Source organism: Pan troglodytes, chromosome 23, assembly GCF_028858775.2.
Source record: "Pan troglodytes isolate AG18354 chromosome 23, NHGRI_mPanTro3-v2.0_pri, whole genome shotgun sequence".
NCBI lineage: Eukaryota > Metazoa > Chordata > Mammalia > Primates > Hominidae > Pan > Pan troglodytes.
Genome location: NC_086016.1, coordinates 40,231,033 through 40,244,567, shown reverse-complemented (window position 1 = coordinate 40,244,567; position 13,535 = coordinate 40,231,033). Strand labels below are relative to the sequence as shown.

The following is a 13,535-nucleotide window of genomic DNA, read 5'->3' as shown; positions in this document are numbered from 1 at the left end:
CTGATACTGTGCATTTGTCTCTAGTTTAAGATGTGGTGTCTAGAATGGAGCAGGAAGTTCCAGATGGGGCATGGGGGTGGGGGGCGGACAGCCTACTCTCATTCCAACGATGAAGGAGTTCCTCCCAGAGGCTGGCCCCAAGGCCATCAACTTTCCAGTCTCCAAAGACAAAACCCTCCAGAGAAGACACAGCCTGATTGTCCAGGCCAGGAGAGAGAGGCCCTCTGGTCCCTCACGCTGGTTGCTGCCCTCTGGACTTGGCCTGAGGGCTCCTTGGTCATTTATGAGAGGGCTTAGCACAGAGCCTGGCACACCAGCTGTGGTAGATATTTAGGGAGATGTAGAGTCATTGTGTGTCTCCGAGGCCTCTCCAGGGGTCTGGTACTGGAGCCGTGGTGGGAAGGGCGGTGGGCAGTGAGCTTCCCGGTCAAGCACCTCCCTCCAGCCCCGTCTCAGCTTCTCCGCTCTTCTTACATCCATGCACGCATCTTTTATTTGTTTCCAGGGGATGTGTTGAGTTTTCCATTTTAAACACCTTTGCTGGGATGTTGGAGGTGGTGTTTCACATGGCTGTGTACTTTCCAGGAGGGAGACTGATGTGTCCAGTTGGTCAGTGGGGCCAGGCTTGGGCCGGTTGCGTCACGTCTGAGGAGATTCTGTCTCATCTTCTCCAAGAATTAGGGAGTCCATTATCGACTCACTAATGATTGTTTAAAGGGAACTGTCAGCAAATTGGTACTTTACAGACTGGCTGGCCCCAGAGCACCTCCAAAAGGTCAAGAATCTTGAACTGAGAGGGATGATGACATTTGATGATTCTGATCAGTTGTGTGCAGAGCCGGTTACGGAGGGACCTCTGCCACGTAATTCAAAAGTGTGCTGACTGCTGACATGTGTTTTGATGCAGGAAAGGACACGAGCCCAGATGCCAAGCCTTTCTTGGGAGAGGACTGCAGGGATGGGCTCTCCCGGGAGGGAGCTTCCAGATAGAGAGGGCTTATGGGCCTGGGGCCCCTGTGGCTTCCCTGGAGGGTTTTGTTGTTCGAGACTGGAAAGCTGATAGTCTTGGGGCCAGCCTCTGAGAGGGGCTCCTCCAGTGTTGGAATGAGAGTGGGGTGTCCCCTCCTGCCCTGCCTGAGCCTGTTGTCATGGCAGGCTCCCCTGGGGAGATGGTCCATGTACATCTGTCCATTCCTTCCTTCAGTGTTGATGGCATGTTTGTAGCTGCCAGGCCCTCCGGTAGTCATTGGAGGTAGGACTGCATTCTACCTGCAAGGAGTTTACAGTCTGGAAAAAGCAGTAGGTAACACACCGTGGACTCTTGACTGTGCCCTCAGCTCATCTAAGGCTCTGCACATTCACAGCCCCTGACCCCACCAAGGGAGGAGTTATCCCGCTTACAGATGAGGAGATTCGGGCATGGAGTGCTTAAGACACTTGCCTGAGGCCACACAGCTCCTAAGAGGTGGGACCACAGTTCACAACCAAGGCAGGCTGTCTCCAGGGCCCATGGCTCTTTACCTTACTTAATGTTGCTTTTGTGCCAGAGGGATCAGGCAGAGCCCAGAGAGGGGTGGTGTGTGAAGTAAGCAGGGTGCAGGACAGAAGAGGCGGCGTCTCAGTGGGGTCTGCCTCTGCGGTGAGCAGAGGGACCAGAATGTACCATTGCATGCAGGCGTGAGTGATCACAGCACGTCCCAGGAGCTTCAGTCATGGTTTTATCTGTATTCCACTTACCATGGCTGTGCAAATAACTACTGCCAAAACACACTAGTGTAAAACAACCATCCAGTTTCTTCATGGATATTATAGGTCAAGAATTTGGACTGGGTGCAGGGGAGATAGTTTGTCCCTGCTCCATGACCTCTGGGCCTTGGCAGGAGAGTGTGAAGGCTGGGGCAAATCACCTGAAGGCTCACTCCCTTGTGTGCCTGGCAGTTGATGCTGGCTGTCAGCTGAAGGCCTCGGTTCCCTCACATGAGCCTCTCTGTGCGGTGTCTCCAAAGGCTAGCTCGTGCTTCCCCGCTGCATGGTGACTGGGTGCAAGGACAGGCATTCAAGGGAAAAAGAGCCAGAGGAAAGAGGCCTCTTCCAACCCCTACATCAGATGTCACAAAACATCACTTTGGCTGTGGTTACTCAGGGCCACTAGATACAAAGGGAGGGAACAAGACCCCACCTCTCAGAGGAGGGGTGTCAGCATCACGAGGTGTGGCAGTCTTTAGAAAATGCAACCGTCGGCCGGGCACGGTGGCTCACGCCTGTCATCCCAGCACTTTGGGAGGCCGAGGTGGGCGGATCACCTGAGGTCAGGAGTTCAAGACCACCCTGGCCAACATGGTAAAACCCTGTCTGTACTACAAATATAAAATTAGCTGGGTGTGGTGGTATGCGCCTGTAATCCCAGTTACTCCGGAGGCTGAGACAGGAGAACCACTTGAACTCTAGAGGTGGAGGTTGCAGTGAGCCAAGATCGTGCCACTGCACTCCAGCCTAGGGGATAGAGCGAGACTCTGTCTCAAGAAAAGCAAAAACAAAAAACAAAAACAAAAAAATAAATACAACTATCATGATATAGCTGGACCCGGCTTAGAATGGACACGGTCATTGTGCTTGGCCTTGTGAGGTTTTGAACAGAGGTTACTGGCAGGCTGACATCAGGTTTAGCTTAATGCCCACCCCTTTCCCTTTGCCCCATAGTTCTTGCTGGTGAAGAGTCATCTGGAGATTGGTGGAGACTTGTCTGTCCTGAGACATCCTGAGCTGCCTCCAGCACAGGCAGGCAGTACGCACGGCCCTCAGCCCTGTCTAGGGGCTCCTGGCCCTGCAGGCAGCAGATAGACGGTAATGGTCGTGACAGCCAACACCCAGCGCAGTGAGCCCCGGACACACTTCTGAACACTTTCATGCTCACGCCTCACAGCCACCTGCCAAGTTGGTGCTCCTGTGATCCCCTTTGATAGATGAGGAAACTGAACCCAAAGAGGCTCACACACATCGCATACCTCTGCTGTATATGTGTGAAGGGTGAAGGGACAGTCACAACAAGGCGTGGTCAGTGCTGGGGGACATATACATGGGGATGCCACCTGGAGATGGGAGCCCTTAATGGATTAGGGCAACCGTGAGTAGCATAAAATGCCGCAAATGTGTTCCTTTCCAAATCGCTGAAGGCCAGCTTTGCCTAAAAAACATCACCAGGGCTTTCCACGCTCCAGTTCAGTCAGTGAAACTGTTGTGGTGTGCCCCGTGTGTGCCACGAGTGGCACCTGTGTCCTGAGGAAGGAGAGAGGGGGAGACCAGTCATTGTGACACAGGGTGGGAAGTGTCTGCAAATCAGGTTCCGTGGGTAGGAGGGCACTCACCTCCACGATGGTCACCGGGGACTTGTCACACTGGGTGCCATCCCAGCTGGGGTTGATGGATCCTGAGAGTACAGCGGGAAGGGTGCTAGAACCTCTGGGATCTGGGAGTGCAGAAGCACCGAAGGATAAGAGAACCTGCTCTGGGGAGAAGCGCAGCATTAGTGCTGCTCGGGAGTGGCGGGAGCTTGGGCAGGGACCAGGTCACCCATTGAAAGATCAAGTGCCAAGCTGAGCGGCACCAGGGAGCCTGAAAGGACTCTGTGCTGCAGGGGCTGGCGGGGTCGGATGAGAAGAAGCCCTCTGGCTGGAGGGCCACCGTGGCTCCCTCGACCTGTTCTGACCCTGTTCTGCCCTTCCCCTTGGCCTTGTGCCTTTACTGGATGCCCATCCTCATTCCCATGTCCTCACCCTGGCTCTTCCTCTTGCGTTCTTTCCTTTTGGGTACCCTCTGCTGCACCCCTTTTCCCCCTCTTCTCCACACTCTCCTCCATCCTGGCATGTCCATTTGCCTCTAGCACCCTGCAGGCAGCAGCCTTCATTTTGCTGACCCAGAAGGAACCCCCTGACCAGGAGACCCGTTACAGCGTGCTGCTGTATTTATAGCATCAACATTTACAGCAGACTTGCTGTGCCATCACTCCCTGTGGCAAATTTTGGGTCTTTGTGGAGATATTGAGCCGAGTCCCAATTTAGAATGAGCAGCCCAAGCTTCCCGAGGTTTTTACTGTGTTCTGTGTGCTGCCGTGTGCTTTGTTGTAGCTCATAGTGCTGTGGGTATTCCGGATACCGCTACAGGTTGTTGACTGGATGAAGGTTCTGCCCTCTCACTCCTGCTTGGAATTTCTCCCAAGATTTTCACAGAGACTGTTTTGTTGTTATCTTATAAAATTGTGACCTGTAACACACAAGTATGTAAGACAAATATTTATTTATAAATACATTAGAGATGAGGTCTCGCTATGTTGCCCAGGCTGGAGTGCAGTGGCTGTTCAGAGGTGCGATCCCACTCTGGAGTTTGACTTGCTCTGTTTCCAACCTGGGCTGGTTCACCCCTCCTTAGGCAACCTGGTGATCCCCCACTCCCAGGAGGTCACCGTACTGCTGCCAGACTTGGTGCAGACACCAGATCGGTGTAGCACACTACAGGCCAGAACTCCCAGACTCAAGACGTCCTCCTGCCGCAGCAGTAGCTGGGACCACAGGCGCATGCCACTGCGCCCGGAAAAACTAATAAAGGCAATACTGTTTCGCCCCAGGGTGGACACTGCCAGCCCTCCCAAACCTCCTGAGTACCCACCCTTACCTCAGCCTCCTCTGGCCTCCCCACATAACCCTGAACTCACGACAGTCCCTTCATAGTATTAGGCCAGTGCAGGGGTGCATCCCGGGATAAGATAATTTAGGTGTGCCGGGTTTTGAACTTAGGAGTGGGAGGTCAGATGTCTGTGTTCTTGACGGGCTCCTTTTGCACAACCTTATGTCCCCCAGCCTCCTCCCTGTTGCCACACACGGCTGTGGCTCTTTCACCTCCATTGCTGTTTAGGATCCCAGCATCTGTGGACCCATTCTGCTGATTTGACTGGTTTCTCCTGGACACTCTCTTCGCAGCCTTGGTCATCTATAATTTCCTGAGCCTGTGCTATGAGTACCTAGGAGGAGAAAGTTCCATCATGTCGGAGATCAGAGGAAAACCCATTGAGTGAGTATGGAGTCTTCCCGGAGCCCTAAACCACCCCGTTTCCTGGGCCTGGTGTACCTCGAGCCGTCCTGGCACCAGCTGGACACAGACCATGTCTGCCCGTGACCTTGACCTGCTGTGCCTCACCACATTTCCTGAGCAACGCCATTCTTCTGGGCGTTTTAGGAGGGCCTCTGCGGCTCAGTCTTTCTCTCTCTGTCTCTTCCTGTCTCAGTCTTAGTGCTTTCCTGTCTGTTTCTGCCTCCTGCAGTTTTTACATTCAGAGCTCTCCAAGTTGGTTTGTCACCCCAGGGCCAGTGCAGCCCTGTGTCCCTCTGCCTATGGCATGTGCGGATGCCCTGCCATGCCTCTCCCTGTGCTTGGCCTCGGGTTCAAAGTCTGCCCAGAATGTGTGCCCCAGCTCGTCTGGATGGGTGGGAGGGCGGCCTTCCCCACCCCACTGTTCCCAAGTCCTGGCTCTTCACTCACTGCCACTGCCTGCTATGCTTGTCTCTTCCAGGTCCAGCTGTGTGTATGGCACCTGCTGCCTCTGGGGAAAGACTTATTCCATCGGATTTCTGAGGTTCTGCAAACAGGTGTGTGCCCCCAGCAGCTGCCTAGGTCAGGAGGAGCAGGGTGGGGTCTGGGAGGCCCTGCTGTGGGCTGCCCTGGGCCCCACCTTAGAGGTCCCCTTTCCTATGAGGCACCCCAGGCCCCCAGCACCCACCCCCCGAAGCTGTTAGGCAGATACCACATTAGCAGGGTGTGCTTGGAGGGGCAGTGACCGACATCCTGGGAGTGTCTGTTGCACTGTGGGCAAGAGCTGATCCCAGACTCTTGCTCATGTGACCAAGTCTCAGTGTGTGTGAAAATCAGAAGTGCATGGGGATTCTAGAACCTCCATTTGAAAACTTCTCATCAGCTGCAGCTAGGGGGCAGGAGGGTTTTGGCATTAAAGACACACGCCAGAACAGGCCTTTGCCGTCTCTCCGTCTCTCCCTGCATTTCCTGGTTGGCAATCCAGCCGCTCTAGCTTCCTGGGCTGACCTCCCTGTGGTCTAGAGTAGCCTGGGTGGGGGCAGTGTGGTGGGGTCGCTCAGTGTGTGGGCCTGGGTGTCTGACCATCTGAGCCTGATTTCCAGCTTTTCCTCTGACTGTGTGACCTTGGATAATTGGCTTGCCCTCTCTGAGCTTTAGTTTCCTCCACTGTAAAATGAGTGTAATGATAGTCCTCTCGAGAGATGGTTGTGAGGATCAGATGAGGTCATGGATGTAGAGCTTTCAGCCCGGTGTGGTGGAGCCCACGGCCTCCTGTTCAGGGAGGCAGAGTCTGAGGGGATCACACCCACTCTTCATGACCTTGCATTAGTCTCCTCTGGGGCTCCGTAGGGGCTCTGTCATGTCAGCCCCTCCAGCTTCGCCAAGAGTAGTCACGAAAGTACATGAAACCCACAGCCAAGTCACGATGGCCCCGGAGGGCGGGGCCTGCTGCTCCCTTCTGTGCAGGGCCCAGGCCACAGGGCGGGCACACCCACAAAGCCTCCACCTGAACATGCCAAGTCTCCAGTTCTGCTTCCAGACCTTCCTTCCCTAGCATGTTCCTAAATTCAGAATCTCACCACTGGACCTGCAGGGAAAGAGTTAAAACTATCCTGGGTTCAGGGTGGGGCATTGAGAGCCATTGTTTACCAGTTGGTGCAGCCACCCAGGTTCCGGCCAGCTGTGACTCACTGCCTTGTTTGATGATTATATTGTCTACAAAATTTTGATTTCATGATTGTTAGCTAGTGTGGCCTTGTTAGAAATTATTCCCCAGCCCTGTGGGCTCAGATGTTCTGTTCTTGTTCCTGGCGGTGGCAGGGAGAGATATAAGAAGAAAGAGAACAAAAGAGGCCTCTTCCTTTCTTTACCAGGGCGAGAGAGCACACCCCACAGCTTTGTCCTAGAGGCACAGAGACAGGCCTTTGACTCCTCAGGGCCAGTGCTCAATATCCAGACCTTCTGGAGAGATTCCCTACTTAAAGTAGAGATTCCCAGATCAACCACCCACTACCCTAGCCCATAGGAGAAGTTCTGGAATGGAGCCCTGGAACCTGGCACATGTCTAAAGCTCCCTGGGGGTTCTGATGTCCAGCCCAGCCTGGGAACTGCTGACTGGTCCAGGGTATGGTCAGGTGATGATTCTGGGGCCTGCTGGCCTGGGCTCTGCTGCTGCTGCTGCTGCTGCTTCAGCTTCTCTCTGCCTCAGTTTCCTCACCTGTACCATGGGGATAATGACAGCACCCACGTCAGGGGGCTGTCATGAGTACCAGGTGAGCTGACCCAGGGAAACACCAGCCTGTTGCTAGGCTCAGAACTGGAACTCATGCAAACTGCCGTTCTTCCCTTTTCCCCAGAAGGTGCCAGTCCCACTTCTCTAGGCGGGATGACAGGGCCAGGGACGTTCTGTGGGGCTTTCTGAGAGTGGGACTGCACGTCTGCCCCATCACGCGGGCCTCTCCGTATGGCAGCCCCATGGTGTGGGCTGCCTGGGGCTCCCCTGCAAGACCCACTCAGATCCCCAGTTGGGGCAGAAGCTGCAGGTTTCACGGATCACGGTTCCCTCTCCAGGCTCCTCGTCCTCTTTGCAGCTACACTAGTTGAGCCTTTTGGATTGGATTTAACCACCACCTCCCCCAGCTCTTCAGAAGGGGTCTTAGGGCTTAGATTTATTTGCTTTCAAGATAATGGTGATACTAGTGATGTTATGGGCACCATGGGTCCGCCCGTAGGGAATCGGGAAAACCTGGCTGAGGAACTCTTTCCGTGGCTCAGCCAGCTAGCAGGCGCCGTTAGTGCATGTACAGAGGCGGGAGACTCCCGGGAAGATGCTGCGCTTCCTGGCTGTGCCATCCCCGCAGCAGTGGCCCTGTGGTGTGGGGAGTGACTACATCCTTTTCATCAGGGAGTCTGTGCTCAGAGGCCAAGTGTCTGCCCAAGCTGTCCCCAGAGTTCAAACTCAGATTTCGAGACTCTGGAGTCCACGTGCTCTGGGCTCCTGCAGGTCACCTCCATCCCCAGAGTGACCTCTGCTGACCAGAGACCCTGGACCCAGGCCCAGAGAGTAGGGCTAGGAACCAGATGGGGGTGGACGTGGAGGATGGGAGGAGGCCCTCACCTGCGCCGGCTTCCCGGTGGCTGGTTCCTTGAGCAGGGCCCTAGCCTTGCCCCGGGCACCAAGGTCTCCAGGACCTGGCCCTGCCCATCTCCTCAGCCACCTCTCTAGTGCGCAGCCCCTTGCACCTGTCCACCCTCCGCCTCGGGGCCTTGGTGCAAGCTGCCCCCTCTGCCTGTCGAGCCTCTCATCTCCGGCACCCACCTGATGGTCCTGGCTCGAGAAGCTTCCTTGTGTGCATCTCCTGTCTCCCGCCTCCATCGTGCCCTGCCACACCATTCCTCCCTTCCTCCCTTCCTCTACATGCTCGTATCACATACGGCATTGCGCTGGCTGCATCTCCTATATGTTCTGCCCCCCGCCCCGCGCAGACAGCAGTCCCCTGGGAGCAGGACACGTAGCCACCCCCCATCTCCCCCATCTCCTCTATCCTTCCATCCCCTCCATCCCTCCGTCCCTCCATCCCTCTGTCCTCTCCGTCTCCTTCATCCTCTCTGTCCCTCCATCCGGTACAGTTCCGTCTGCCAGAGGCAGGGCTTGCTTCATGCCTTCTGTGCTCCTCCTCCACACTCAACCTCCTTTTCCCCCCAACAGGCCACCCTGCAGTTCTGTGTGGTGAAGCCACTCATGGCGGTCAGCACTGTGGTCCTCCAGGCCTTCGGCAAGTACCGGGATGGGGACTTTGAGTAAGCAGCGGGTGCTCCCCGGGGTGTGTGGGAGGAGTGTTGGCGCAGGCTGGTGCCTTGGCTCAGGGAAGGGGGCAGCCAGAGTGGCCGCACAGCCATGACCTTCCTGGGTGTCTGGTGCTCACAACCCCCCTGAAGTCTGAGCCCAGCAGTGGACACCCTTGCAGTTGGCCCCGCTGCCAGCCCCGGAGTGAGCCATTGGCAGCAGTCACATTCATGTCCAGGCTGCAGAGTGGTACCATGAAGGGATGGGCCACAAAGGGACAGTGACCACTGCTGAGGCAGGGAGCGAGAGGGTCAGAGCCCCAAGAGGTCGGCTCAAGTCCACAGATACAAAGCCCGTGCTGTGTAAATTGTCCACACCCATTTCATTCTGGGCTTAGTGAAAGTGACCCCGTGGCTGGGCACAGTGGTTCACGCCTGTAATCCTAGCACTTTGGGAGGCCAACGCGGGTAGATCACCTGAGGTCAGGAGTTCAAGACCAGCCTGGCCAACATGGTGAAACCCCATCTCTACTAAAAATACAAAAAATTAACCGGGCGTGGTGACGGGTGCCTATAATCCCAGCTACTCGGGAGGCTGAGGCAGGAGAATCGCTTGAACCCAGGAGGCAGAGGTTGCGGTGAGCCAAGATCACGCCATTGCACTCTAGCCTGGGTGACAAGAACAAAACTCCATATCTAAAAAAAAAAAAAAAAAAAAAGTGACCATGTGTCTAGCCCTGTGCTTTCAAGCTCTCGGCACACACTGTCTGTGAACTGTGTAACAGCCCTGCCAGGGCAGGTGGGCAAAAGGAGGTCAGGGGGATGCAGCCGACCGAGTGAAAAGGCAGCAGAGCTGAGCAGCGTCACCTATTTTGACGCCTGTTATCTGAGTGTCAGGCTATGGCCTCGAGCCCGGCCCTGGCTTCCACACTGGTGTCCAACGTTAGGAGTGTGGGCACCAGGGCTTAGACAAGTCCGCGAGCCACGCAGAGGCAGTAGAGCTGTTCTGGCCTGCAGGCGCACCCCATGTACCCCCACCCCTGTCTGTCGCTGTGATCACCCATTCTGACCCCTTCAGTGGCTCGTTGAGCTCTGCTGGAGGTGTGGGGCTGAGAGCCATGGGTACTGTGTGTGGTGCAGTCGAGGAGAGCCCCTTCCCTCCAAGGGTCTGTCCCAGCCAGAAAATGCTCCCCGTCCCGCAGCGTCACCAGTGGCTACCTCTACGTGACCATCATCTACAACATCTCCGTCAGCCTGGCCCTCTACGCCCTCTTCCTCTTCTACTTCGCCACCCGGGAGCTGCTCAGCCCCTACAGCCCCGTCCTCAAGTTCTTCATGGTCAAGTCCGTCATCTTTCTTTCCTTCTGGCAAGGTGAGCCCCCTCCCAGCACCTGGAGGCTGCCCATGCCACCCTGTCCTCTGCGCTTCCTGCTGCCCCTTCTGCTTATGGTCCCTGGTGCCCGTAGGGCCTGTTCAGAGGGGCCTCAGCCCACTGGGCACTTGCTGGGGGTGAAATCTGAGCCCTCGAGGGCCTTTCCCAGGGGCTAGGGAGAGCTTTGGCGGGGCCGCTACATGGATGAGAGGGCCCAGGAGACCCTGCGTAATTGCTGGCATCTGTTTCGGTGGCAAAGAGCTGGGAGAGTGGGGTTTCCAGAGGCTGTGGCCTTTTGTCGCTACCCCTGCCCTGCAGGAGCAGCTGTGGCCCTGCTCACATCCTCACTGGGGCATGTGGGCAGCTGAATGGGGCATTGTGGAAGAAGGGGGAGCAGGAAAGGAATCATTCTGGGTCCAGACACCCGTGCCTCCCCATCCAGGCATGCTCCTGGCCATCCTGGAGAAGTGTGGGGCCATCCCCAAAATCCACTCGGCCCACGTGTCAGTGGGCGAGGGCACCGTGGCTGCCGGCTACCAGGACTTCATCATCTGTGTGGAGATGTTCTTTGCAGCCCTGGCCCTGCGGCACGCCTTCACCTACAAGGTCTATGCTGACAAGAGGCTGGACGCACAAGGTATGAGCCAGGGTCCTAGGCGACCCCCGCTGGGAGAAGCAGGGAGCCCCAAACATCCCAGGACCCTCCCACCTCCCAGCATCCTACAGGTGCGGCTGGGTCAGGACATGGGATCCCCACTCTATACGCAAGAATGGGGCCACAGAGGTCGGGGAAGAGCAGGTGCCACCAGCATGACCGATTCGGTCCTGGAAGCTCAGGCCACCTGTCCCTTGCAGCAGGTCCAAGTGTGGCGGTCCAGGGCTGATACAGACAGAGACTGTAATGAATAGACAAATTCCCTCGGGCTTCTAACTCCCAACACTGTGGTTACCATTTTGTCCTGTAATTCCCTCATCTCATATACTATTTTTTAAAAAAAGAATACTTCTGGCCGGGCACGGTGGCTCACGCCTGTAATCCCAGCACTTTGGGAGGCCGAGGCGGGTGGATCACAAGGTCAGGAGATCGAGACCATCCTGGCTAACACGGTGAAACCCTGTCTCTACTAAAAATACAAAAAATTAGCCGGGTGTGGTGGCGGGTGCTTGTAGTCCCAGCTACTCGGGAGGCTGAGGCAGGAGAATGGCATGAATCCAGGAGGCGGAGCTTGCAGTGAGCGAGATTGTGCCATTGCACTCCAGCCTGGGTGACAGAGCAAGACTCCATCTCAAAAAAAAGAAAGAAAGAAAAAAAAGAATACTTCTGAGAAACAGACTTGGATGGTAATAGGTTTTAACAGCTTTCTTTTACACCTGCGAATCTTCCTCCTTGCTAGAACAGTGGTAAGTAGCCCCAGTTGTACTGGAAAATGCCCTGGAGAGCTTTTGAAAGTGCTGATACCCAGCCCCACCCTCGGAGATCCCGCTGTAATGGGTCCGGGCTGGCAGGCTGGGTGTGCTGTGAGAGTTCTGTGCTTTAAGCACTCCCAGGGTGATGTGAAAGTGCTGCTGCCCGGGACGCTCCACTGGGCTGGAAGGGCTGCCTCTGGCCACTGGGCAGAAGGGGGTTGTCCTTGGAGGATGGGGAAGAGGAGGCTGGGAATGCCTGAGACTGATTGAGCCAGTAAAGGGGCAGGAGGGACTGGGGAGAGGGGAGCCTCCTTCTCTGACACATCCACCCAGGAGCCTGGCTGCTGCCAGCTGTCTGCCCGAGTGGCTGGAGGCAAGAAACCCACTTCCCCAGGGCCTACCTGCAGGCCCCACACAGGCTCTGTGGTGGGTGGTGTGGACTATAGAAATGTCTGCCTGCAGCGGGGCTCCGCGGCCCACTTCCCACCCCCCTTCCTCTGTGCCTTCCCTGGTGGGGGAAGACCTACTCTGTGCCCAAAGAGCAGGTGCACAAAGGCCAGGGGTTGCCACCTGGTGGCCCAGTTGGAAGGATCTAGCAAACACACACCCAGCATTGAGGGCAATGTCCCTTGGACCTGGTGTGGTATACCCTGTGCCCGTGGGAACATCATCCTTGGGCCTGGGGCCTGGGGCCACCCCAAGGAGCAAGGGGGCCCATGGCAGAGAACCATTCCTGCACCACTGGGGCTCAGCAGAGGGGCTCTGCTGCCTGGCCTGAGCTGTCCCTCTAGACATACCCACGCCCGGCCGGGGAAGCTGCTTGCCCTCTTCTGCCTCCCCACTGGTCCTGAGCCCCCTGCTACCCTCTAACCCAGGCCCAGACCCTCAGCCCTCAGGATAGGCTTAGGTGCAGAGCTGGCTCAGCTGTGCGATTGTAACCCCTCCCTCTGAGCCTCCATGTCCTGGTCTGGGAAGTGTTGTGAGGTTTGTAAAATGTGAGGTGCGGATGTGGCCCCAGGCTAGCCGGGGAAGAAGTGGGGATGGGACGTCCTGACCTAGACGTGGAGGCGGAACTCAGTCGCCAGACGGATGTTTCCTGTTGGCGTGAACACCAGGGGAGGAGTCATCCCTAGGTGGATATCCCCCCTGCCAGGCCCCAGGAGGCACCTGGAGCTTCCTGGGTGCCCTGTGGGGCCTGGGGGGGTGGGGACAGGGTGTGTGGTGTGTCGTGCTGGTGGGCCTCGTTGGTGGGCACACATTGTTCACTCAGCTGTCTCTTGTCTTCTCTATTTCTTTGGCTTCTCTCCCCGCCCCCCTTGCCCTGCTTTTGCCCGGGGTTTGGCCGCGGGCAGTGCCAACATACGGCCCTTACGGTAGGTCCCGCTCTTGGTCTGCATGTCTGTCCTGCATGTCAGTTCTGGTCACTGTCACTGGCATGCATCTCTCTGTAGCTCTTCTCCGTGTCCTCATCTCTTCCCCACCGGCACCCCCTGGGTGGGAGCGCCCAGAGCACCTGTCAAGGGCCACCCTCTGTAGAGCTTGCCTGCTTCCGTCCTGGTCTCTCGTTCTGGAATATGCCCCGCCTTCTTCTGGGGGCACAGTGCTGTTCATGGGATATCGGGGCATTTCACGATGTTTCCAAGAGTTCACAAGCTGAGTCAGGAATCCTGGGTTCCAGGGGTGGGCTCGTCCCTTACATCCAGGTGTCCTGGGCCACCTTTCTGCTCTGAGCCCCTGAGGATGGGGACAGTTGATTAGAGAGATGAGGAGGAAGCCATCTTAGAGGGAGCCAGTGAGTCGCATCTGCTCCCCTGGGGGTGCAGGCCAGCCTGGTCCTGATCTCCAGAGTAGAGGGAGCACAGCACTTCCCCCGGTGGTGGGGGACGCG

The 13,535-nt window shown here is 56.6% G+C and overlaps 1 protein-coding gene across 10 annotated transcripts in view; it reads left to right on the top strand.

Annotated features, from left to right (window-relative positions):
* The window catches only part of TMEM184B (transmembrane protein 184B), a 53,003-nt gene that overhangs the window by 36,628 nt on the left and 2,840 nt on the right, over window positions 1-13,535 (top strand). For 9 of the 10 annotated variants that reach the window (XM_063807569.1, XM_054675408.2, NM_001251859.3 and 6 more), the window contains 5 exons: window positions 4,974-5,064; window positions 5,564-5,639; window positions 8,792-8,883; window positions 10,071-10,240; window positions 10,683-10,877. In XM_063807569.1, the coding sequence (XP_063663639.1) occupies window positions 4,974-5,064; window positions 5,564-5,639; window positions 8,792-8,883; window positions 10,071-10,240; window positions 10,683-10,877 (624 nt within the window). Of the gene's footprint in view, window positions 1-4,973; window positions 5,065-5,563; window positions 5,640-8,791; window positions 8,884-10,070; window positions 10,241-10,682; window positions 10,878-12,999; window positions 13,021-13,535 lie in introns of all 10 variants that reach the window. The other variant, XM_063807570.1, reaches the window with a different exon arrangement.